Source organism: Tenrec ecaudatus, chromosome 8, assembly GCF_050624435.1.
Source record: "Tenrec ecaudatus isolate mTenEca1 chromosome 8, mTenEca1.hap1, whole genome shotgun sequence".
NCBI lineage: Eukaryota > Metazoa > Chordata > Mammalia > Afrosoricida > Tenrecidae > Tenrec > Tenrec ecaudatus.
In genome coordinates, this window is record NC_134537.1 from 103,806,641 (window position 1) to 103,834,524 (window position 27,884).

Genomic DNA, 27,884 nt, shown 5'->3' on the forward strand with positions numbered 1-27,884 from the left:
CCATGGCAGTGAATTTGAGGTTTTTAGAACGTGCCTTTCTTTGAAAATGAAAATCCTCCACCTCCCCCAAGCAAAGTTTTGTGTTTGGTGAGTTTCCACAGCTGTGTGAGTTTCATTCTGATCTGACCATAATCAAGAAATGTGTTTCTACTGAAACTAACATGTCATTATCTTTCACACTCACGGTAGAAACTGTCCCCTTCCATTCTGATTCAAATTGCTCGCCACTAACACAGGCATTAGCTGGTATTTACTGATTCCTTTGTCTTAAAACAATTGCTGCTGAGTGCAGGCATTATGCTTATTTTTAATAATGCAAATAAAATATATATATCAGATGGCCAAGAAAAATTAAGCTTTACCTCAGGAGAAAGAAATCAAATTCCTGAGGTAAACACTCTTGAACCTCTCACTGAAAAGTCTTAGTAATGATATTGAATAAAACACAATCACCTATATTCTAAATTGGTTCCAATTTTGCAATGCTCAGAATCACACTGGGGAGATAATAGGATGTGATAAAACAGAAGATGATACTGTAATATGTAAAATGAGAAACTGAAGGGGCAACATTTTTAGTATGATTGGTGATTGGAGATCTGCTTAAATTCATTCTTAAAATCAAGATTAATTGATTTATAGTTGTCTAGCAGATGGAGGATAAATAGAGAAACCAGAATCCTTAATTTTGTCCTATAATCTTCTCCGACACTAATATATATATATATATATATATATATATATATGCTAAGACCAATAGATTTAAGAACACACGACACTAAAATTTCAATGATCAACAAGCAGAAACTTCTTTAGAGGTTATCGAATCCACTTCTCATCTACACATAGATGGGCTAATAAACACATGTGTGACTGAAATGAAGCTGTCTGCTGTCCACCCTTCCCATGAACACACGCTGTTATTTATGGTGCTTGGTGTCCCCTTTGGATCCCTTCTCTTCCCGGTCTTCGTTTCAGTGTCTCCATCTTACTGGCAGAAAGGGCGCGTGTCTTGCAGCCCTCCAGGCCCGTGCAGTTCAACAGCATTTCCTGTGACGACAGAGATGCTCTAGGTCTGCACTGTCTAATGTGGTCGGCACCAGCCACGGGTGACATTGGACCACTTTAAGTCTGACTTCAATCATGACTAGGAAATCAAAGTGTTCACTTTCATTCATTTAAACACCCACAGGTGGCTGTGACTACTATACTAGGCAATGTAGCCTTAGGCAATCCAGGACGTTGCAGATCTCACAGCGGGTATCCACTGTTTGCTGGGGGATACCAACTGTGAAAGGAATTGTCAGCGTGGGAGGAAAATTAAAAAACATTTCATTTTAAATGTTGACTATGGGAGAGACATTAGGATTTTTACAGACGCTTCTCACTGGTTCTTTCTTTGGAGATCCAGTGAGAGATCGCCAGAACTATGACTGAGCTAGGCGCTGCGCACACACCGGTGAACCATCTCTACTCCACGGAGCTCAAAGTCGAGTGAGAGCAACCAGAGAAGTAAGCATCGGGGTACCATGCAGGAAGGTAAGTAAGAAGAGGTACGACGCATCTGTCTGTTGCACCGTGACGGCCTGCACATTGTTACAGTACTCGAATTCATGTCATCTGTACTGCCAACGTTAGTAGGCTTGCCCTAAGTGGACAGATTTCAGGAGAGCTACCAAATTAAGGCAGACAAAGGAGAAAGGCCTCCAATTTACTTTCTACAATGACCTAATAGAAACCCTATGGATCACTGCAGAATAGTGTCCGACATAGTGCCGAAAAGTTAGCCACCCAAGTGGGAAGTCACTCAAATATCCACAGTGGCCACAACCATGAGCACAGACATACCAGTGGTCACGACACAGTGCGGGGAAGGACAGTGTTTCATTCCGATGGACAAAACTGCTGCAGTTATTGGGGGTTGATTTGGTTGCAAGTCGTCATGACAACACATATTACAAAAGATGCATGGCTGGGAGGCAAAGGCAGGACAAAGGGTGCTTAGCCAAGATGGGAAGAATGGCCAGGAAGGGTCTGGAAATTAGTAAAGGATGATATTCAACATAGTCTTGATGTAAACATTGAATTCACACAGGTGGACAGGAGGGAAAAGACAGGAATATGTACAAAAGATGGAGATGAAATATAAAATGAGACTGGAAATTATTTGCCTAGAAGTGATGAAAGTGGAGGCTAGGAAGCAAGCCGTGGCTCTGTGTTTGTGGCTAATGATGATGATAAACAAAAGGAATCCACAGGTTCTATTGCAGAGATGGCGCTCAGGTCTTTGAGTGTGTAAGAAGCACTGGGTGTTTATCTTGAAAGCTAAAACAAAAGGCTCTCCTCACATTTCTATGTAGCCATGGGCAAACAATTACATTTCTTTAAGAGGATTTCTAGCCAACCAAGGTTATAAACAATGAAAACAAGAAATGTACTTATTAAAGCAGATGGTGCCCAGATGTCAAAAAATATAGAATCTGGGGTCCTATAGGCTGGAAGATAAACAAGGGGGTCCTCTAACTGAGAAAAAAACATAGACCACCTGGAAGAAGCACACCAGCCTGTGAGATCACAAAGCATCGAAGGGATCAGGTATCAGGCATCAAAGACCAAAATAATAATAATAATAATAATAATAATAATAATAATAATAATAATAATATAGCATTGTGAATGAGGGGGAGTGCAGAGTGGGGACCCAGGGCCTATCTGTGGGAAATTGGACATCCCCTTGCAGAAGGGCTGTGGGGAGGAGATGATTCAGTTAGGGTGCAGCATAGCAATGATGAAACATACAACTTTCCTCTAGTTCTTGAATGCTTCCTCCCCCCACTATCATGATCCCAATTCTACCTTATAAATCCAGCTGGACCAGAGGATGTACACTGGTACAGACAGGAACTGGAAACACAGGGAATCCAGGACAGATGAACCCCTCAGGACCAGTGTTAGGAGTGGCAATACCAGGAGGGTGGAGGGAGGGTGAGAGAGAAAGGGGGGCCAGATTACCAGAATCTACATATAACCGCCTCCCTGGGGGACGGACAGCAGAGAAGTGGGTGAAGGGAGACATTGGATGGTGTAAGATATGACAAAATAATAATAATTTATAAATTATCAAGGTTTCATGGGGGGGGGGGGAAGGGAGAGAGGGGAAAATGAGGAACTGATACCAAGGGCTCAAGTAGAAAGCAAATGTCTTGAGAATGATGATGGCAACAAATATACAAATGTGCTTGACACAATGGATGGATGGATGGATTGTGATGAGTTGTACGAGCCCCAATAAAATTATTTTTTTAAAGAAAGGAACATACTTATTAATATCTTATAAATTACCTAGGATAACAACAGTACTAGCTAATCTAAGTATATGTGGATAAGATTCTCTGAAGTTTGCCCCTTTGCTTTACTTCTTTTAGAATAAAAATCAGACTTATTTAATACAGGCCCCTCCCCCCCACCCCTTGCAGGATCTCCGCCACCATGCACTGAGGTGAGCAGAGAAAGTGGCTTCAGTTAGGTGTGGTCAGGAAAGACATTTATTGGCCGAGCGGTGCCACTGCCTCTTCTCCCCACTCACATCATCACCCACCCCAGAGGAAACATCTCAGGACTTCAGGAAAGAGACCATTCCCATAGCAAGCAATAAATAATAATCAATAAGAAAAATGCATTTCAATTTTTTATTGAAAATAAGCTTTGCCAGAGGCAATCATCAGCTTGCTCTTCATCTACCAGCAAGGTAGAGGAACAGAAAGAAAAGGGTAGAGCGAAGCAGCTGTAGAACATCTGTATGTGGTCCAACTTCATTCTCGTTTTTGTGCACTGCCCAGCATGAACCTTGTCTTCAAGTTCATGCTCCAAACGAAGTTCTTCTGTGTAGCTTTGCCTTGGCTGGTGGGCGAGACCATCACAGGAGCAGAGTGGAGCTGTCTGGTCCTCCTCTGTGCCCCACGGGGGCCAGGGAACCATGGTCCCTCTGACCAACAAAGATAGAAAGGACCAGAGTAAAAGAGAAAATCTAGCTCCTCAACTAGGCCATTTCCTAGGCACAATGAGGACTCCTGGAAAGATCTTCATCTTAGAACAAGACAAATAGTCAAGTTTCAAAGCATCTCCAGGGCCTGTTTACCCTGAGCCTCCTTCGGCTGGGCCCACTCCTGAACTCCAGGTGTTGGGAAGCATGGCACTACTCAGTGTCAGGTGGCCCGGACAGAGCATTAAACAGCGCCCCCTCCTCTCTTCATAGCCAACCTAAAGGCAGTGGGATGGAACTAAGGGCTGACGACTTAGTTCAGTTGGCATTTGCCTCTTTTCTTAAACTCCAAATTGCCTTTAAGATATAAAGATAATCTCAGGACAATAGGCTCCGTGGGTTCATCCAGACTCTTAATCTCCAGAAAGTCCAGAGTCCACGAAAATGTGGAATTCTGTTCTGGGTGTTGTATCTTTTGATCAGGAGTTTCCTATAGAATCTTGGGTCACATTGTTGAGTCACGATAGCAGGCTGCTACCAAGTTCATCTGCTCTCCTGGTAAAGGAGGCAAGTGTGTAGGGAGGCAATTAGCCACACATTCCACATCCTCCTCTTAGGAGGTTTTAAAAGGTTTGTGGAAAGATGGAATTGAAGGAAATTGCGTTTCTTTTTCCACAAGCTTTTTAAAGCCCCCGCCTGAGTCTACTTTTTTCTTTATTGTTTCTGACGAAGAGAAACTAATAGTTGGGCCTTGGCTGGTCACTTGTGGACGTTTAAAACCCTAGGAGTTCCATGGTGAGTGGGGAGAGGAGGCAGAATCACTGAACATGTCTTTCCGATCCTAACTCCCTACAGTCAGGTCAATGCTGACCTGCAGCGACCCCTCTGTGGGTTTGCGAGACTATAACTGTTACAGGAGTAGAATGCTCAATCTTTCTCCCATGGAGCTGCTGGTGGTTTCATGTGGATCACATGGTGGTATTGACTATGTGGGTCAGCCCAAGGTGTAACTCAGACATACCATGAAAACATGATCTTGAACCTACAAACCAAGGAACCAAATCCTGTGAAGATTTTGGTTTTATGTAAGTAGCCTTGGCAAGTACCTTGTACTTCCTTTTTGCATCTTTGTTGTAAATATATATACTATACAACTTTGCCAATTCAACTTTTTACAGGTGGGTCCCTTCCCCCATCCTTCTAACTTGTGGTTACCACTGATAACTCTATATATTTGCCTTTTCTTGTCTTTTAATATAAGGGAGGACATTCAGTATTTGCCCTTTTGTGATTGATCTATTTCACCCAGCAAGAAGTCTTCTTAAAACCATACTATAGGCAAGCTTAGTTAATAAATAATGACGGCTTTGAGCATTGCAATCTTTCGAGTTCTATCTATTGGGATCAAATGATGAGCAGCAACTCAAAATACTAGATAGGAAACTTAGGGGGCAGTGAGTTTATGTTAATGGAGAAGAAAATTCAGAAAAGTGGGGTGAGAGTGGATCCACAACTGAGAGAATGTGATTAGTGTCATTAAATGGTCTACATAGAGATAGTCGAATTGGGGTATGTTGCTTATATATTCTCATTCCGACAAGATAAGTAAAATAAAACGTTCACAAATTAAACTTGTATTTGATGTAGAGAGAAGTAAACTAAGTTAGGAAATGAAGTGGTTTGTTCCACGCCGTGCAGTTATTGAGTGTAGAGTCATATTCTTTGATTACTTACAAACTGCACAGACTCCACATACAAAAGGAAACTTTCTTATCATTCAGTCTCCCCCTGGCCCATTTTGAAGCTGTGTCTGTTAAAAAACAAGCAGAAGAGTGAAGGTAAAAAGCAGGTGGAGGAACCCCCTGACCACAGATGTGGGATGTGAGCAGCCCTGGGAACAGGCACAATGCTCGGGCATGTGGATTACGGCGCATGCGGTTAGATTAGCCAGTTAGCACCCTATCGTGTGATCTCCTTTAGGATCTATTAAATATGTTCTGATTTGAAGTCTTTGGTTTCTTTTCAAGTGAAGCTTTTCATCTATTTTACTTGGTCATTCTTGTTAGTTTTTGTTCGTTTATTTATTTATTTGTTTTCTGTATATGAAACCTAGGATAGGAAATCTATAGAGACAGTAGCTGGACGAATGATTCCGGGAGGGTATGGCAGGGAAGGTTTCGGGAAAGAAGGAGATGATAATGAAGAGTAACAAGATGAAGAAAATCTTCTCAAATGGATTATGGTGACGACTGCACTTTTCCTGATGTGACCGAACTCTTGAATTGTATGATATGTGAATTATATGCCAATCAAATGGCTGGAAATAAGTATCCAAAGACAAAAAGGAAACTATGGAATTTCAAATCATGAAACTAAAAAAACTCCAGTTGCTGTTGAATTGATACTTACCCTTGGTTGCTTCGTGTGTGTCAGACTAGAAGCGGACTGTTCTCTATATCATTTTCAACGGCTGATATTTTAGAAGCAAATCAACCGAGTTTGCTCCCAAAGAAGTCCCTGGATACTGCAAATGGTTAGAAGTGTGACTACCAATCAAAAAGTGGGCTGTTCGAAACCACCCAGAGAGAGGCACCTTGAGCCACAGGCCTTGCAATCTGCCTGTGGAACACTGCAGCCTTGAACGCCCAAGCCAGGATCCTCATACTCACAGGGCCAGCTGCCTCCTTTTGCAGACAGAAACAAAACAACTCAGCACCCCTTTGGCAAGGAAACCTTTTGTAATAGAGCCCCTAATCAAGGATAAAGTACAGGCATCTGCCAGTGCCCCCTGAAGAGGTAGGATTACCCACTTTGGGAAACACTGCTCAGGAGCACAGTTTTATTTTGCAGTGCATGTGGTGATACTGTGTCAGTCCAGTCCAGGCACACTGGTTGGGTTGAGTTTACTTCCAAGGCTTCTCTGGCTATAATCAAACAATTGAATAAGCAGCCTACCACATTAACCACTTGCATCAATCTGGGACTCCTTTAAAGCACAGATGAGAACATGGAACATAGACATGACAAGAACCAAGGCAGTGATTTGCCTGAAGTCACATGGCCAGTGATTGCCCTAAGACTTGAACAATACAACTCGATTCATGGTCTGGTATTTCTTTTGTATATGATTATCTTGCTTTTTATTATATACCACGCTTGCCTGTGTATTCTTAAGAGTCATTCCAAAGTCTGGTTACTATTCATTTTGCCCCATGAATAATTTTTCCTTGGTGCAATATATATGTACTGACTCACTACCATCAGACGGTGCCAACTCATGGCGATCCCATAGGTCCGGGTAGAATAGCCCCTATGTTTCCGAAACTGTAATTCTTCATGGGAGTAGAAAGCCCAGTCTTTCTCCTGAGGAGGGCTGATGGTTTCAATGACTGGAGGATCGCAGCCCATTGTGTAACCACTTTACTACCTGGGTTCCTTGGTGGCATATAAATCAGTTGATATCTTTCCTATTGCTGTTGGATGCCATTAGTCCAGCCTGACTTACTGTGACCCAGAGTAAAACTACCCCATAGAGTTTTCTTACCTGGAATTTTATGAAAGATTGCCGAGTCTTTTCCCCGAGAGCTTTTGGATAAATTCAGATGTCCAACCTTTCGATTGTAACCAAACATGTAACCATTACATCGCCTAGACTCCTTAAATTTTCACTATATTTATATATACTAAGTATTCCCTGAAATGTAGACTGGTGAAAATTAGAATTTGTAAAGGTGAATATCTACTGATATTTAACACAGATCAAAGGTTACCTTTTAAAAGTTATGCATTAGGACTCTAAATTTAAATATAGCTCTGATTTCTTTTTCAACTTACTTTGATTTGCACATATTGAACCAACTATATCTGATTTATAGTCTATCATAATCTCATACAAAATAGTAAGCCCAAGAATGATCTTAATTATTATTTCTATATGTTTGCAAAGACAAAATTGACTTCAGAGTTAAAGAAATAAACACCAGCCCAAAACTTTTAAATATTTTCCAAATAAAATGGACCCTACCCTACTCAGATTTTCTACTCATACTCTGGATCGACTAGACTATGCTCTGGGCCTGGGCTTGCACATCTGTATTTCCCAATGGTCCTCCCTAATTCTGATGCCCGTCCATGTTTCTAATCAGTGATACCAACAGCTCTGTAGAGTTCAGCCTCAACCATGCTCAGGGATGTGTCACCCCAAGACTATCTCTAGCTTTCTCTTCCCCGGATTTTTTCCTATCTGCCTCCTAGGTCAAAGGCCTTCCTGTTAAAGCTCTGGTTCTATTGTTAAATTGATATCTGCATTATATCCACTAGAATCAGGATCTGTCCAATTTCTGCCACATAAAATGCAGCAAAAATCTCAGGATGGTGGTTTTCCGAGTCTCTCGACCCCACCATCTCACATTGGGAGTTGCTAGTCATCCAATTCTAGGAGCTGTGGCCGGGAGAAACTTGTGCTTTGTGCCTCGCTGAGCTCTTTATGTTGATTTAATGAGACAGGCAGCAATATTTAGGTGTGCTTCAGGGATACTAAAACAGGCAGACTGGATTTACATATTTATGAGACAAAACTGTTTGAACTTACACACACACACACACACACAATTTGTGTCACTGTGGTGTTTTCCTTTAAATGCTTTACGTGAACAATATCTCCCAAGGTTGTATTATTGATAAACACAGGAACTACATCTGGAAGAAATCCTTTGAAATTAGATTCTAAATCCACATTAATGCCAAGTAAGTAATAAGTACCAAGAGGAACTGAATAGGAGTACTACAAACAACAGAGGGGAAAAAAACATAGTTATTTTTTTCCTGCTCTTTTCTCTCAAAGGTGAGGCAGAAGCTTAATTCTTTGCTTTTCCTATTGCAGAATAAATTTGCATTAAATGTAGGTATATGCATTTGCCTGTATATATGTCATAACACAAAAACAGGAAAGAAAAAAAAACTAGGCCATAAAAGTCCCTTTTTTTGAAACATCTCACCACTCATTGGTTCCTCCTTCCTTTGGTTTGAATTCACCAAAAGGGGCACAGCCAAATACACAAACATTTCATGGAGGCTTCAATGGTGACAAAACACAGAAGAATGGACAAGATGCCATTGAGTCCCTCTCTGCTTACCGTCCTCTCACCTTCAGGAGGATGATATTTTTATTTACTTATTTTTTAACATAGCTGAGCTGATTTAAATTTCTATAGAGATGGTTTTAGATATGCTTATCAAAGCAAGTCTTCAAAACTCTGTATCTAAATAAATGATGTCTGCCACACAGTTGGTGTGTTGCTTTTCTGCTTTAAGGAACAGCTACCTTTGTTCAGATTAAGTTTCTCTAGAAGAAATGAGAAGGACAGCACGCCTAGCGGCCCCAGGGAAGAACAAAAGGCAGGACTGAAAAGAGACTATTCCTGTTTGGTTACTGCACTTCTCTGAAGGACTGTGCTTAATGGATGGATGCTGGTCACACTAGTTCTGGGAGGATGGGTGGTTGGGGCTGATATGATCTCCAAAACAAAGAATGAATTCTTAATTATGTGGTGGGAATATCATTTCCCAGTAAAGTGTGAGTAAAATGAAAGGTGTCAGGTCTTTGTGATTCTTTGGGATGAAACAGAACCACGGTGTAGCTCTTCCAAAACGATGCCAAACTATTTATGATAAAGGACAGTTACGGAAAGTTCCACGAGGCGCAAAGTCAGTGGAAGTGCACCCTGAACAAACACATATCAACTTTCGGAACTCAGGTTCTACCAGAGCTACAGAAGGTGAATCATGATGCAATTCATTTGTAACACATAGCACACCACTTGGGGGAGCAGAGATTAATCACTGAAGTAGTCTCAGAAGCTCAAAAAGTGAACTATAAGAAAATCGGGCATTATTTAACATGTGATTGTTTGATAAACTAAAAGAGGTGCCTTTAGGTCAATGCCATCTCCATGCGCCACAGGGTTTTCAGGCCGATTGTCTAAGGACCTCTGGATGAATGAGCCTCAGTGTGACGTCTGGGGTATCACGTGAGCACGTTACATGTTTGCACATTTGCACCACTGGGGACTCCTCTTAATGCGCCGGACAGTAAACAACACTGCCTTTTAATGAAATATATTGAGCTACGAGAAAGATTACACCGATGATGTGGGGGATACTAAACTCGGGGAAATAAAGCTAAACCAGATAAAATGAATCTGCACATCCACCTAGCAAGGTGAAAATCAAGAAGAAAGGTCCTTTCAGAAACAAGCAAGCAAAGTAAACAACGGCGACCAAGACTCGGGAGTACATGGTTGTTTCTGCACCAGGAAACCTCCAGCTGAAGATTACGTTAGAATCTATTGGTGAGCCTGAGAAATTATGTATTGGCTGATGATCTCCCAGAACCTGAGGGCAGGGTGCAGGGGAGTCTGGCCTTTTTGCCTATGACAGCTGTCCTACAGCTTAGCCATAAAAAATACAACCAAATACCACTTTGGAAATCAGCATGATCTGACATAAAAGGAGAGAAGAATCACCAGAGGTAAACAGAGAAGGACAAATGGGGTCCAAATTATTTCCACTGAAAAATACTTCAGGAGCTCGTAGTTTTAAAGTTTTATCAATTTAATTAAAGCTCATAAACGAAATGATAAAGACACTTAGACTGACGGGGAGGGAGAATAATATGTATATGTATTCTCTAGCCCTGACTCAGAAGAGTGAATTATCAAAGGGATTGGATAATAATTTGGAAAGCTGTGTTTAGGGCCTTATTTGGGTGGCTTCCACTGCAGTTCACATCCATCTGTGTGTAGCGAAGCGGCAGTCAATAGGCGTGGGACCAGGTGGTCTGACAGGCACTGAGGGGAAAATCTTTAGGCGAAGGCCTCTACATTGATTGTGAGGCCAATATTCAAAGAAAATGCCATCGTGGTTCTGAGGGTTGACTTATGAGGCCTTTTCAGGGATTAGGACCCTCGAGTCAGAGGAGTGGCAGGAGGTGATTTATGTTTGCACCAGTGTGTTCAGTCCTTAGAACCTGGCTGGTTGCTAAACGTCCAGCTTGACTCAATAGTGTATTCTGCAGGTGCTAAATGGTCCTAGTGACCTAAGGATGAGCCACTTTGGTCATTTGATTCTGATGTTGGCTTCGTGAATGGCTGCTATGTATAGGCTCTTGGCGGGAGCTCTTTAAAGGGGTTGAGGAGAGCAGGTGAAGATTATTGGACAGTAGCAACCATAGGAAGTACTTGAAATATTACACTGAACTTCTTTACAAACGAATACCTTGTCCTTCCTAAAGGTCCATGCTACTCAAAGGTCAGCCAGGGAAGGTCTGGGAACACAGGCTAGCACTGTGTCACCTTCACTGGCTGATGCTCGGCATTCAGGTCACTGTATCTTTCGATTGGTAAACATGAGTTTTCCAGCTCAAGGTCTTAAAAGCTAGTTACAGAGGAAACGCTCTGCCTAATGGACTTAATGATCCAGGACTGGATAGCAGGGATCTGGAATGAGGTGTGTCAGGAGACCGATGCTATTTATATATGGGCAAAGCTTACACAAGCACTTCTGCATTATCCTTGCTGCTATTAATAAACAGGCACTCTCTGTGAGTAGCTAATTTAAAACGAATCTTAAATGATTAAAAGTACTCAAAACGGAAAGGAACCTTGAACCATCTCTGCCCTAGTAGTGCTGGTAATTAATAGACTGTGTGTCCAGGATATCCTATGACTGCGTGGTGATAGGTATAATTCATAACTGCTGTTCTCTAACTGCAACCTTCAGTTGATTCAAGCCGAGCAATTTTCTCTGTCCTCTGGGCCATCAACTGGCTGCCTCTTTAGGGGCGCAGGACATTTTCCTTTCTAGACCTGGTATCCCTTTCATTTTCCCCTCCATCTTATCTAGCCACCAAGATTCACGAAAAGTCCCTTAAAATGCACCTCCAACTCTTCTGTCGAAGCAATGTTTCTGTTTCCTGAACTTATCTTCAGTTTTATGACTTCGCACACACTATTCTCCATATGTGTCGATTTAACCACTCTCTCCTCCTGAATGACAACTACCTCATCTCCTGAGAACCTAGCAGGGCTAAGAACGAAATGGAGCTTTGGCTTCAAGATAAATATCCTCATAAAACCAGTCATGTGGGTTCGCATTTTCAGACTTTCAGGAACAGAATTATAGGTTGCTGCTGATCTTGAGGGCACCCATACTTTCATGACATCAAAAGAAGAATTTTAGAAAAACATAACCCCAAAACTTACCTGAAATGCACAAGGTGTATTGTCCACACAGTAAACTCTCAGATTGTAATCCAGGGAGTTACAGGACATGCAGCCAAAAACTGCCACCTTGAGCTGTTTCACGGCACAGTCTGTGATGGGTTCTCCAGTGAGGGCGTATGTCCCAAAGCTGTCTAAGAGCACATGACACGCGAAGGGGTCCAAAAGGCAGTAACAAGATGTAGATTCATCCTCTACTGACATTACTTCCTGTTGAGGAAACATGGATCGACTTCTCTCAGTTTAAGATGTGATGCAATGATATATAATTTTAGACTCTATAATTCTAGCTAGGCTGATATTAAATGTTGCTCTTCTGTATCAACATAATTGTTCAATGTGGCAACTCAAGAATTTTTTATGTTTATATGTTATAATTCTTAGTATATTCCAAAATATTACTTTGAATTCCATCTTACTTTCTTACTTACAATGTACAATGTCAGGAGTTTCGGTGGTATAGTGTGTTGCCAGTTGGGTTTCAAACGGCAAGGTCCGCTCTTTGGAACCACCAGCTATTCTGTGGGAGCGAGGTGGGGCTTTCTGGTCCGCTCTACAGACGGAGAGTCTCAGAAACCCCCAGGGGCAGTTCCACCCTAGCCTGTAGGGTAAGGCTAGGAGTTGGAATTGCCTCCATGGCAATAACTTTGTTTTGTACAATGTTAAGCTCAGAAGATGTCTTGAGCATTAGCATCAATATAGCTGCTCGTTGTGTGTTCACTTTATACAAAGGTCTACTTCCGGAACCCTCACTCAAAATTCTTAAGGTAATATGAATTTTTAGGCAACCATTTTTATCTCCTTCATTCTACTAAAATCATTCACCAGAGAACATTTAATCAATAGCTGTTTGGGACATGGGCCGTAAAGTCTCACGCCGTCCCAGGCATGGGTGAGTGGTTTGATAGAACACCGAGACACCGCCATCTGGAGACGAATGATCGTGAGAAGGGAACTAAAGTGCCGAGCATCACGGCCGAGGGAAACGTAATGCAAGAGAGGTCTACAATTACACCCACGAAACTTCAGACTCAGGAAATTTGCCCGTGGTTGTACTAGAAGTGAAGAAGCAGCAGACTGCATTTGGGAACAAAGATAACAGGACATGAGCACGGGAGAGGCAGCTCCCTTCCACAGCTGAAGATGTTCTGCTCCTACAGAAACAGGATTCTCCTTCTTTCCTTTTGCCTGAAGCAGCTCCTGGGAGGTGCCGTCCCAGCGCTACCTGCAAGAGGTCATTGTGTTCCGACAAGGTAATTCACCTGCTTTCATATGGACTGACTTCCAGTGGACAGCAAAGGGGTACCCATCAGACATAAATCCAAGCCTTCACCTCAAGTAGAAATTCGACTGCAATCTGTCTTTGCTCTGACTGGCCCCTGAGTGGTTTGCCGCCTATTCTGTGTCTTCGTTTTCCTCTCTCACCTCTCTCCTTTTTGTTCCCTCCTGGTACTACATCTTTCTTACATGTACTCAGATACATAAGGGAATGGCCACTCAGAATTCATTTCAATGCAATAATTAATTCACCCAGCACATATTTAGCACCTACTGTGTTCCTGAATATTTGAATCAAGATGCGCTTTAATTTCCTTGTTGAAGGAAGGGAACATTCTTCATGATGCATTTCCAGTCTGCACAGAGCCTGCCTGCCCTCCCCGTCTACTCCTGCCACCACAGAGGCCACAGAGTAAAGTCAATTCAGAGAGGCACCTGGCCTGGGAGGAAGGGAGGTGAGTTGGTGAGCAGGTCCTTAAGAGGCCCTGTCTGTGTGGGTGGAAACACCTGCAGCTGGAACGGAGGTTTTCAAAGCTCTAGATCACTCTCAGCCCTCTTCTCTATTATCATTGGAAATGAAGGAGCCATTCCCTTGAAGAGGCAGGGAAACCTACACCATCCAACCTCTGGAAAAGAAGAAAATGCTCACAAATTTCATAGTTGATTTATTATATTAAGAGAGACAGTTTAAATCAATTTCATACCTGGAACTACACACACACACACACACACACACACACACACACACCGCTTAAAAAAAAGAAAAGAACAGGTCTCACCTCCCACTTGCCCTGCTGGGTCCTCTTCTTTAAATGGATATTCCAAAGCTCAGAACTGACATCCGCACAGTGTGGTATGGTCAATGCAAAAGGAGTGGTGACACTCATGTCCGGGGGACCACAGGTGACTTCCGGACTCAGGAGGACCTCAGCTCCATCAGACTGGAGGCTTTACAGTTGAGAAAGCAGCAGAGGGAGGAGTGTGTGAAGGTGCTGTATTTGAATACAAGTTTTTGTTGTGGACAGGGGTTTGCCCAGGGTGCCTTGCAGATAACTCCACACCTGCACAAGGTTGGACAACCCACACTTCTGAACCAAAAGGGCAGGCATTTTTTCTGACTGCTCCAAGCACCCAGGCTGTTTTAACCCTGGACTTTAAATCTAGGTTTTATCAAATAAACAGAATGACAAACCACTTCCTAAGAAATGAAGGGCAGGACTAGATAAATCAAACAGCTGACTGGTGTATGTCACACCAGCTACCGAGACAATATTATTGTTGATACTGAAAGATGAACATTTTACAGAAATGTCTGAACTGGTAATCTTACCATCAGCTTCTGTTCCCCTAACAACACATTCAACAATATTTTCAATCCCAGTAAGTGAGGAAACAAATTATTATGGAACAAAACAGCATTTGAAACATACCCAGATTGTGTATGTCTATTCTGGTTTTGAAAACATTTGTTTCTGCCAATGCATAAATATATAGGTAATATAGTGACAGCAAGGCAGATTTAGTTATTCATGTAGAATATCAAGTACATAAATACATCTATCTTTCAACTCTTTCCTATTTTAGATGAAAATTTTAAACCATTCCACTTGAAACCCAGCATCCAGATCTTTCTCCAATTTGAATTATTTCTCCAATTATTTCTCCTACGTGAATGCAGAGTCATGAAACAGTGAAACTTAACTAAAGTGGAATCACACTATCTCGATGGATAAATTTTCTTCTTGCTCATTTGTATTTTTGTTATGGTGAGTAGCTATATAACAAAACACTTGCCATTTTAACATTCGTCAGCATTCACAGGTGATCTGTTGTTTTTCATCTCTGCCCCTTCCTCATCGTCAGAGGTGTGTGACAGCGCAACAGTGAATGACAAGAGCCAGAGCGCTACTCCTTCCTCAAGCTCGCATGTGATCTTGGACAAGCGATTTGTTCTTTCTTTTGCTGGGTTTTCTTTTGTAAAAGAGTGAGTGACACGGGCGGCCATATATAAAGCAATTGAGGGCTTTCAGATGAACAATGCTACAGGAGAGCTAAGATTGGAATAATCACACACACACACAGATCAATTACTTAGATTTGCCAACCCTGATCATCGAAAGTACCCCTTTGACGACATACCACCTTTTTCTGTATAAACAAACAACTGTTACACGAGCCCATTATGTTTTTAATCTCTGAACTCCTTTTCCTGATTAACTCCATCTTTTTCTCCAAGTGAGTAATTTGCTCATAATTTGCTGCAGCAAAAAATCCAAGGCATAGCACTGAGCATGGTCCCATTTGTATATATCTACTGTAACCAAGCCAGACCCTAATATTTTTACACCATCTTCTCCTCCTCCCCAAGAGGCACTGGAGATGCCTCCCAGAATATTCTGTCTTGCACAAAGTTAGCCATGGTTCAAAGTTGATGATTCTTCCCATAAAGGCAACACAGATTTAGCTGGAAAGATGGGTGCATTTACCTATAAGCAGGGCAGGCCAGAAGAGCAAGGACTGGAAAGGAACGCATTAGCAATACCGAATAATCTACACAAGGCCTACCACAACATACTTGAGGTTGAGGGGGCAGAAAGTGAGCTGTAAATGTGAGCTAGAACCAGCATGAAGTGGCAGCTCGCATGTGGATGCCTGCCAGCAGCCATTAGAGAGGGTTAAGCGCATTCTGTGTAATTGCCGCCTGCATTCATCATGGACAGGAATAGCAGGGATGCTTATGAGTGACCGATGACAAGCTCTTTTAAAAGAACTATTTAATTGCTTTTAGAGAATCATCCCCCTTGTTGAACATATTGTTCAAACATATGGGAATTTAGGCAATTATTTAATGCCAAATGAACTGAAATCGGCTAATTAGATGAACTCTCACACTCATTGTGAATAGCAAGACTCCTTTCGGTAATAACTTAGACAGCATTAGGAGGCAGCGGCAGTGCATGTTCAGTATTACCCAGAGCATAGGATGGGAGATCTGAAGTAAGCAGGCATTGAGTATTTCCATAAGTGCAAAGTAAGTAAGAAGAGATTTACATCTAATCCCCCTAATGTGAAAATAGAGTGAGTGGGTGCAGGGCCTCTAGTGAAGAAACAAACCTTAATCTCTCTGATTTGTTTTTTTCCCCATGATTAATAACCATTTGCCCTTTTCTGCCATCTTCTTTCTGCGGCAATCATAAGGGTTTACAAATATTAATTAAAGCTCTTCACATACCTGTGGAGGCAGGTGTGAACAGCATAAGGTCACCCAGAAGTCAATCAAAGTTATGGGAGCAAAATCACCCACATTTTTGACTCACACATTCCTGCGAGCCACGGATTGCACTTGCTTTCTGAGCTCCACCAGGGAATTTCTGAATAAGTTGCTGGCTCTTCTGGCAACTTCAAAAGAGGTGGTACTTTGGTGGGGATGGGGGGATGTGGACCGCCGGAAGGGAGACAGATGTGGTTCGAGAGTAGCCATGGATACAAAGGCAGGACATATTGAGGATGGAGGGCTTGGAGGAGATGCATTTCATTTGGTACAAACAAAAATGAAGATGTGTGAAAAAAAATCGAAATGGCAATTGAGTGTCTCCACAGTATATAATACATGATATTTAAGCAGTCCTGTCCCCGCTGGAAAGAAGGGGGGGGGGAGCATCAATTTTCCCCTAAATTTCTATGAGTTAATAACAACCGTGATCTGATGGCAGCAGCAATTTCAGGACTATATTACGAGTCACCTCACTGCATCGTGCACACTATGCAGACTGTAGATTGAAATGTTTGGATTCACAGAATTTTTGTGACTTTTGGCTTTCATAGCATGCCCTTTCCTTCTCCCTCTCCCTCTCTCTCTTTTTCTCTCTCCATAAATAGGACCTGGGTGACACAAGTAGTTTGTTATTGGCTGGTAACCTCAAAGTTGGCAATTTGAAGCCAACTATAGGCATTGCAGAAGAAAGGTTGTGTGATCTATTTCCACAAACATTACCATCTACAGAATGGATGGCACAGTTCTACTCTGCACTACAAGAGGTTGCCTTAAGTCAGCTACTGATTCAAAGGTACCTAAACACCCCCCCCACCCCCGTGTGTGTTTGAATACACATAGTTTAAATGTTCTACATTTCTCTGGATATAACAAGATTAATAATTTAAGCACCTGATTTGTGTGACTGGGCAAGTTGTTGAACAAGGTACACTATGTGGAACCGTGGCTGTGGGTTCACGTCTCTGCTCACCCAGTATGGGTGAATATTCTGAGCCAGACTGACAGCTTTGCCGTTCTAACCTCTGAAACAGCAGAATGCATTGATAGATGAGAGCAATGTAAAGCCACAGGGGCATGCACGGCAAAAGAGAAGAAGGAACGCCCGAACACCAGAAGTGGGAAGCAAAGATGCCTTCAGAGAACGTGGGAAGCAAGCGAAAGAGCAAGTCTCTGTTCTCGCTTCTGCTTCACCGGGCTCTTCATAGCGTCACCCAACACCGTGCCCCTTCTCGGACGTTTCCCCGTCATGGAAACCAGAAAACCGGTCACTGTGACAGAGTGCCAAATCCATGGCTTTGGGGTCATATCATGCTGGGTGTAAACCAGGACTAGCTATACTTCAAATCACACAGCAAAGGGACTTGCAAAAACTGAGTTACCATTTTAAGCTACACACTTTCCTCATATGTTCAATGAAACACATCCCCCCAGGATTCATCTGTGAATTAAAGGGAGTAAAACGTAAAAATAAAAACACGAATCTTTCCCCAATCCCGAACATCCACCTTCCCTGCTTTTCACGAGTCTCATTTCCCTAGAAATTTTGCTTTCTGAGTTGCCAGGTTTGTTTAATAAATTATCGCTGTATCAACATATCCTTTAAGGGAATTTTGTGCGTTACATGAATTTACAAAGCACTGGCAAGGTACCTTGTGTCCTTGCTCTCATCTTGTTCTCTCAAAATTGATTCTCAACCCAGCAGAGGAATATCACACACAAAATAGCCACCGTTCCTGTGCTCTGCGGTGCTCCGGGTTGCCTGGAAGTGTTCCTCCAGACATGCGTGTAATTGGCTCCCTCAGGCCCTCATGTCTTTGCTCACAGGATACCTGCTAATGAGGCTTTCTAAGGAGCTCTAGTGGCCCAGTGGTAAAGCACTCAGCTATTGCCAACTCTATCCAAAAGTCTGAAGGTCGGAACCGACCAGCTACTCTGCTGGAGAAACCCAAAACAAAACAAAAAACCCTTGCGATGTCTTTCCTTCAAGAGTAAAGCCCAGGAAACTATATGGGGATTTCTATTGTTGTACAGGGTGAGTGTGTCCAAATGAACTTCACGGACCGCAACAATGGCTTTCCCACCAGGTCTTTCCCTGACCACCCAAATGTAATTACAAGACCCTCCCCCCACCCCAATAATCGATCTTTGAATTTTCGTTCCCCTTCCCTCCACAGCACTAGAGGGTTGCTGATGTTATGCCAGCTTATTCCTTGTGTTTTCTCCCCTGTCAAGTAAAAGGTAGACTCCCAAGACCCGGGATTCTTATCAATTCCATCCATTGCTGTTTTCCCAGCGCCTGATAGATGCCCGTTATAAGCATGTAAGCACAGTATTGTCTGAAAATAACATAGAGACTTGATTGAAGAAGTGCTTACTGATCCAATCTGAAGCATTTTGAACATCAAACTAATGAGAGTGTGTTGCTACTGTGGTTGTTCGACGCTGTCGACTTGGTTCCAATTCACAGTGAAGCCATGTACAACCTAGCAAAACACCACCCAGCCCTAACAACCCTAACACTTGATTTTCTGTTTGAGCCCATAATTGTAGACTTGGTGTCAATCTATCTCATTAAGCACCTACCTCTTTTCAGCTGTTCCTCCACTTTACCAAACATGACCTCCAGGCAGCCCGTGATCCTCACCAAAGTTTAAATGTTTCCTATTTTTTTCTCTTTACGATTTAATGTACTGCTTTCATATTCATATGTTGCAATTGAAACTACCATGGCGTGGGCCTTAGTACTCAAAGTAACATCCTTGCTTTTCAACATTTTAAAGTCCTGTGCTGCAGATCTACCTAATACAATGGGTCCTTTGGTCTCTTGCCTAATGCCTCATTGATTGTGGATCCAAACAAGGTAAAATCCTTGACAACTTCAATCTTTTCTCTGTTTATCATGGTGTTACTTATTGTCCAGTTGTGAGGATTTCTTTTAATTGAGTTGTAATCCACATTTAAGGCTACAAATCTTGATCTCCATCAGCAAGTGCCTCCCTTCAAGTCTTCTTCACTCTTTCAATAAGCAAACGTGTGTCATCTGCACATCACAGGTTGTGAATAAACCTTTCTCCAGTCCAAGTGCTGCATTCTTTTGCATACAACTCAGCTTCTCTAATTATCTGCTCAGTACATATTGAATAAGTATGGTGAGAGAATACAACCCTGATGTAAACCCTTCCTGATCTTAGACTATGCAACATTCCCTTATTCTGTCCCTGCAACTGCTTCTTAACCCCAGTACAGAACCCACATGAGCACAATGTAGTGTTCTACAATTCCCATTCACCTCAAGCCTATTCACACTGTGCTTATGATCCACATGGTCAAATTTCTTGGCATAGTCAATTAAATACTAGTAAATATCTTTTAATTTTTGCTTTCAGCTAAGATCTATCTAAATCAATAATGCTTTTCCTTGTTCCACATCTTCTTCTCAATCCTACCTGAAATTCTGGCAGCTCCCAGCCAATAAACTGCTGCAGGCATTTTTATAAGATCTTCAGCAAAATTTTACTTGCATGTAATATCAATGATATTTCTGTAACTGGCATATTCTTTTGGGTCACCATTCTTAGAACTGGGTACAAATATGTGTCTCTTCTCGTCAGTTGGCTAAGTGGCTGTATTCTAAATTTCCTGGCACAAACATTTGCTGCTGGTGCTTCATCACCTTGTGGAAACATTTCATTTAATATTCCAGCAATTCCTGGAAACTTGTTTTTGTCTAATACAGTACAGCTTGAAATTCTTCCTCCAGTATCATTGGTTCTTACTCATATGCTACTTCTTGAAACGGTAGGATATTTTTAAAAAGAATCATTAATTACCTCATTGAATATATTTTTAAATAATTTTATTGGGGGCTCTTACAGCTCTTATAACATTCCATACATCAATTGCATCAAGCATCTCTGTCCATATGTTGCCATCATCATTTCCAAAATATTTTCTACTTGAGCAATTGGTATGAGCTCCTCTTTCTTCCCGTCCCTCCCCACCCTCCAACCCTCTGAATCCTTGATCAATTATATATTGTTATTATTATTTTGTATTTGAAATAGTTGGATTTTGACAAGTTATTTTTGGTACAGTGGCCCTGTGTAATATTTCCATTTTCTGTTGATACATCTACCTCATTCAGTATTTTGTACATAAACTATTTCAATATTGCAATTCAATGCTTGATTTTTTTTCTTAAATTCTTTCAGTTTAAGATATGCTGAAAATATTCTTTGTACATTTCATTAGACTTTACTTTGTTGTCTTGGCCGGCCCTTTGAACTTTTCTGTTCATCTGTTTGACTTCTTCATTGCTTCCATTGGCTCTGGCTATTTATTCTAAGATTGAAAGCAAGTTTCTGAGTCTCCTTTGGCATCCACTTTGATCTTTTCTTTCCTGTGTTTTTTAATGACCTTCGACTTTCTTCATGTTTAGCGTTCTTGATGGCATTCCATATTCGTGTTCAATTCATCAAATCTGATCTTGAGGTATTCTTGAAATCTGAGTGGGACAGACTCAAGGTTATATTTTGAGTCTCATGGACTTGTTCGAATTTTCTTCAACTTCAACCAGAACTTACATATGAGCAAATGGTGGTCTACTCCACAGTCAGCCCAGATCTGGTTTTAGCTGATGATATTGGGTCTCTCCATTAGCTTTTCCCATAGATGTAATCAATTTGATTTCTTTGATTCCATCTGGAGAAGTCCAGCTGTATAGTTGCCTTTTGTATTGTTGAAAAAATGTATTTGCTATGAACAAGTCATTGGTCTTAAAAAAAATGGTCATGGGGTCTCCAGCTTTGTTTCTATGACCAGGGTCATGTTTTCCAACTACATGTTCCTGCCTCATCATTTCGAACTCCTGTATTCCAGTCACCAATAATTATAAATGCTTCTTGATTGCATGATTGATCAATTTTAGACTGATGACTTTGGTAGAATTTTTCAATTTCTGCATTACTAATTTTAGCCTTTGGTGTATAAATTTGAATAACAGTTGTATTGATTGGATTTTAATAGTGTCACAGACAGCCTGTACTTCACGATAGATCTTAAAAAATTCCTTTTGAGGATGAATGCAAAGCCATGCCTCTTGATTGTATCATTCCAGGTTTAGTAAATCATATAATTTTCTGATTCAAAATGGCCAACACCAGTTCATTTCAGCTCATTAATGCCTAGACGATCAATGGCTATGCATTCTATTTCAATTTTAATGATTTTTAATTTTCCTAGATTCATATATCATATACTTCAGGTTCTAATTATCAATTGCTATCTGCAGCGGTCTCTTCTCATTTTCCTTCTTGACTCAATAGCAAAGGAAGGTCCTAAGGCTTTTGCTCCTGCAGGCGTTACTCTACCCATGTCAGTGTGGGGCATTGTTCTTTGAGAAGGCAGCTCTTCCTCAGTCATATTGTGAGTGCCTTCTGACCTGAGGGGCTCATCTTCTGACATTATCTCTGAATGCTCTGGCTCTGTTCATGGGGACTTCAGTAACTGACAATGTTTCCATGCTATCCATTAGGTTTTCAGTGACTGGTACTTCCAAAGTGGACAGTCTATTCTTTCCTTATAGTCTGTTCTGAGTCTGGAAGCTCTGCTGAAACCTGTTCTCTTTGGGCGACCCTTCTAGTATTTCAGATCCAGTGACACAGCTTCAGCATCGCAGCAACACACAAGCCAAACTACAATAAACTGACAGAACAAATGCTGGTAATAACAGTCACAAGCTATTCAAATCCACTGAAGAAAAAGAATGGACTATATCACTGACCTTTGCTAGTTGGGAATGAATGAATGAATGAATGAATAAGAAGGGAAAACTCTTTCTTATAATAGCAAGTGGTGATCTAAATCATGCCATGCAGAACTTGTACTCCGAAGAGTGTATCTGCACCCCATCAGAAGGGCAGGTACAAGGGCAGCTACAAAGATTCTGGTCCTGGCGGGGTCTATCTGGGGGTACTGCAGTGAATCCTTCCCTTCTGTTCTCTTCATTTCTTGATCTGATCCTAGATTTGTAACTTGTCATCTTATTTAAGCCAAACAACCAGTTCCAGGCTTAAAATGCAGCTTTTATTATTGTTGCCGTTGGCCACACTGCACTCGGTAATTATTGCTCCCTGCTTCCCTCTTTATGGTCTGCATTATAGATTAAAGGAGGTTTGATCACCTTTACCCAGAGTATCACTCAGGAATCCAGGCAGGAGGGCAATGATAGTTTTACTCTGCTAGACCCTGGGTCGATACATAATTAAATCATATTTTAATGGGGAAGATATAAAAAGCAGATAGATGGAAGCTGTACTTAGCCTTAAAATTAGAGCTCAGAAAGGAAAGACTCTCCAGCCTCCCACTGCTTTCTGCCCAAGAAGGTACCTAATTTCAACTATTATTATATTCTCTATCTTTTGATTAAAACTCTCCTATTTTGACCTAACTTTCTAAAATTGCTCTGGGTAAATATCCAGATTTCGAGATCATTATTTCTGATTTTTTTTAATCATAGAACCATCTCACTTTGAAACTATGACCAGAGGTTTCAGAACAGCCCCAGGAAAAGACATCATAGGAGCTTCTGGGGAAAGGAGACCTCTATAGTCAACTGGGCACATCAATCAACTCCCACACAAGGGATAGGCCTCCTGAGGACTGCAGTATGGGTGACAGCTATACATGCTTTAAGAGAAGAGACTTCTGGAAAGGGAAGATAGAGGTTGAAGAGTAGAGCAAAGGGACAATAGTGAAACCAACCAACATATTTTTATTAAAATTAGGAAAACAATGCCATCAGGCCAATTCTGACTCACAATGACCTCCTGAGTGTCAGAGTAGATCTATGTTCCACAGAGATTGTTATCACTCATTTTGGGAACTGGATCTTTCTCCCAAGAGTCTCTGGATGGACCCAATTTCCCACCTTTTGGTTGGTAGCACACGAACTTTAAGTACCACATTATATTCCTGAAGCCAACCACCGAAGAGTTTGATTCAGTGTTTCTTTGGTAGGATCCAGAAGTCACCTTGTTTGCTTATATTTTCTAGCAAAAAGTTTTCCCAACACTTAAGAACATTTGAGTAGTTTTAAGAAAATACCCAAACAACAACCCTGCTGTGGACAGTTGGTGTTCGGTGAACTTGACGGTGGGGTATTAACTTAAGGGAATCATGGTGCCTCTGAGGGTTAGGCATTGGGTTGCTAGCTCAAGGTCAGCAGTTCAAACCCTGAGCCACATTCAAGGAGAAAGATGAGGCTGTCTGCTTCCATCAAGCTGTAGAGCCTCAGGAACTCTGTACAGGGTTGTTCTGAGTAAGCATTAACTCCATGACATTGGATTGAGTCAGGTTCTGAAATGGAGCTTGGATATTGTTCAAACTTAAATGCTCAACATTAAAGCTTTGTCTAAAACTACTATAACTGAGAATGTAAAGGCACAGTGATTGTGCCCACAGCCTATTTTCTCTAAGAAAAATGTCTATTAAGATACAAGAATTTCAGGTTAGAAGGTTGATTAGCAGTAACTGGATATAATATAGCTCATCAAGCCATTTATTCCATTAGTTGGAGAGTGGAAGGGAGCAGTTAGCACAGTGGATTACAGCAAGCATCTAGCGCAACTCACAGAGGAGAGACGCATATGGCTCTACTATTAAAAGGCGTAAAGATCTGGGTCACCCATACAGCATTATTTGAAATAGGATCACAGGAAGGGAGATGGCACAAGGGGGGGGGGGCTGGTTGGGAGAGGAATTGCATACACACTGAAATGTAGATTAGAATTTGCTGAAATTTGAGCAACACCATGCTGAGAGATTAAACTGTTTGCATATGTTAAACGGCTTTAGTTTGCACACACATTCATAGGGTGTTTACCAATTAATATACTGAAGGAATCACAAATCATGTGTAAATCACCAGTTCCTAGATGCAATTTAAGCCTCATCTTTCATGCAGTGTCTGGCTTGAGATTAGCTTGTTTTTCTAGAAGTGAGATGGTAGTTCACTGCAAGTACCTTAAAGTAAAAGATGGTGAAGGAAATGGGGGGAAAGTGGGGCCATGAATCATGCTTCCGTGACACTTTATATCTACTAAGTTGCTAATTCATTTACATTTTGAACAAGGAAATCAGAGTCCTACTTCATAAAATCATTTTAATTTAGCTTCGGAAAGCACCTAGGGGATATCAGGGCCGACACTCTCACTGTTAAGATAAGGAAACCAAAAGTTATGGCATGGAGATGGAGTCAGTGGTTAAAGTCTCGCGCTAAGGGATCTTACTTCTTGGTGGTAGTGGTGGTGATGGTGTATATAGGAAGGAAGAAGCAAGGTAGTAGGAACAGATCTTTCCTGGGACATATTTTCCAAAGGTGGAATTTTTAGGATGAAAGAGTAGCATAAAAGTTATACACAAACATCTGTATATATGTATGTGTATGTATATATATATACATATAAATAAAATTGGGTTAAGATTAGCAGAGCAATTCAATATCCTATTCTAAGATGCATAAACATTTTTTTCCACAAAATGGATTGCAATAGAAAAACAACAGTCAGGTCTAAAGGAGGAACAAAAACACTAGGGAAGTATACAAATATCAGGCATTTGAGATTTTTTTTAAAGGCAGTTTTTACCCAGGGATGATGTGTAGAATGACTAGAGAGGGAAGTGGAATGGAAAATAGGAAAGACAGGGAGGAAATAGAGATTACCATCAATATCCTGAAAGGGTTAATAGATGCTGGAGAAAGCGTCAGGCAAGCAGGACTTTAAAACATGCAAAATAAGCAAAAACAAAACAAAACAAACAACCCTTGAGCTCCCTTGTGGTAGTTACATAATCTGGTATCAATTTGGGACTTGAGAGGATTAAGAGTGAAGGGGTGGAATCTAGTCTGTCAATTGGATCATAGCCAATGAGGTCTCTGTGTGGGCATGGCCTTCTCCTGAGGATTCTGGGAACTCCTGTATTTTCCTCCTTTGAGACGGGAGACACTTTCTCTCTCTCCTCACTCCTTTGGAGATGCTTTACTGACTAAGAAGACACACTGTGCTATGCTGATAGAACCCATGCCCTGGAAACTGAAGGGACCACGTGGAGACCCCAGCCAGCACTCTGATGTCTCTACTGTCACTGGATTCAGAAGAGTTTGCATCCACTGGCCTGTGATTGTCCTGCGTTTGGCATCATTGCACGTGTTACATGAGACTGAAGAGGACTTCATAGATTGGTATCGAGAATATGGACTAATATCGAATTTATAGTCTTGCTCTGGACTAGGCTGGAATGTTTTCTCAATCTTCAATTGCTCTTATATATAAACCTCTTTCTTATACACATAGGAGTGTCTATGAATTTGTTTCTCTTGTCTACCCAGACTCACACCCCTGTAGTCAAGTTGAGTATGACGTATAGTGATATCATAGGATTTCTAGGGTTATACCTCTTTATGGAAGTCAACGGTCTTGTCTTTCTCCCCCAGAACTGCTGACAAGTTGGAGCCACCAACATGCAGTGCTCCAAGGGGAGGTGTTTGGTTTCCAACTGCTGCAATGACAGATTCACTAGCTTGCAACAACACAAATTTATTATCGTGTAGTTCTATAGGTCAGACATCTACTTAGGCTAAAATCAAGAAGGGCTTCTCTCTTTCTGGAGGTCAGAGGGTAGAATCTCTTTCCTTGTTTTCCAGCTTCCTCTAAGACCACTTGCATTTCTTGGCTCCGAAAACCTTCCTCCATCTTTCAAACAAGCAGTTAGACATCTTTCGATCGTCCATGACTTTCTCTTATAAGAATCCTTACTTTGGGGTCCGACCAGGTAAACCAGGATAATTCAATCACTTCAAAGTTGTTAACTTAATCATCTCTGCAAAGTCCCTTTGCCGTGTAAAGCAACAGATTGTTAGCCGTCTCTGCAGCTGCCTAGCAGCCCACTGTGCTCTTCGAGACACCACATGGTCCAAGTGAAATGTCTCTATCTTCAGACTATCTTTTTGGCTTCAATTCCTCCCCACCCCCTTTGCTGCTTTCCAGAGGAAAACTCCCTACTTGCACATATCTTTATGGAGCCGCGGGGAGTTGTTATGGTTTGCCTTAAAAATTGTAACCATGGAAATATGGAGGTTGAATACCCAGGCTTTCAAACGACTATGCGGATTTCCTTAGAAAGCCAGAGGGTCAACTCAACGTGGGCAGGTGTCTTCTCCTGGCACTTCCGTAAAGCGATTACAGAGTAGAGTGGAAAGGGTGGTATATATTAAATATCTTAATGAGGCAGGTTATTTCTACTTGCAGCAAGGCCAATAAAAGAGATGATACATACAAATGAAAATAATTACAGTAGGTGGTGTTCCTTTACAATGGGCAATCAAACCCATGAACAAGTGACTTTCCTATTATTGAAATAAGGCCCAACGTGTATTCATATCTATTAAAAACATTCATAAACCATTGTTATCTTGTCAACGGCATCTTTAATTAAAGACGCCTCTGGACTACTCTAATCACTTCATATTGTGAGCTCACATGGGCTTCAAATGTACTTTGATGAAAATGATGTTGCTTTTTATATTATGCATGCTACTGGTGGAACAGGGGAGCCTGAAAGACAGAGTGACGTGAAAGGGAATCTAAAGGATAAAGTTTGGGTAAATTATCTATTCCTTTAAAAAAACTAAAACACCACCATAAAAACTTTAAAAACATAGCAATATGAAAATGTAATCATCTCCCGCCCCTTTTTGTTCCTCTTCCTCTTTTCTACTTTTAGGGAAACGGTAATATATATTTTTTCTAATCAGTGACTTTGTGATAAAACTACCATGATTTTACTGGGAAAAATAGTACAGATAAACGGTCTTTTTATTACGCTGCATGGCACTGGTAGCCTGAAAGAATTATTAGCCTTCCCAAATAGAAGCAAGTTAGTCCCTTTGTGTTCACTGGAAGTGCCTGTTTGTTTACTGCTCGGTAAGTGCCTTTCCTTGCCAGTTTGCTAAGCATGAGACTGAGTTAATTGATGCTACATCTTTTCAAAGGGATAGGCATAAGCCATCAAC

At 41.4% G+C, this 27,884-nt stretch overlaps 1 protein-coding gene across 8 annotated transcripts in view; it reads right to left on the bottom strand.

The window, feature by feature from the left end:
* UNC5D (unc-5 netrin receptor D) overlaps positions 1-27,884 on the bottom strand; it is a 697,582-nt gene that overhangs the window by 33,872 nt on the left and 635,826 nt on the right. For all 8 annotated transcript variants that reach the window (XM_075555759.1, XM_075555757.1, XM_075555758.1 and 5 more), the window contains 2 exons: positions 14,319-14,487; positions 12,244-12,471 (listed from right to left, as the gene is read on the bottom strand). In XM_075555759.1, the coding sequence (XP_075411874.1) occupies positions 12,244-12,471; positions 14,319-14,487 (397 nt within the window). The remainder of the gene's footprint in view (positions 1-12,243; positions 12,472-14,318; positions 14,488-27,884) is intronic.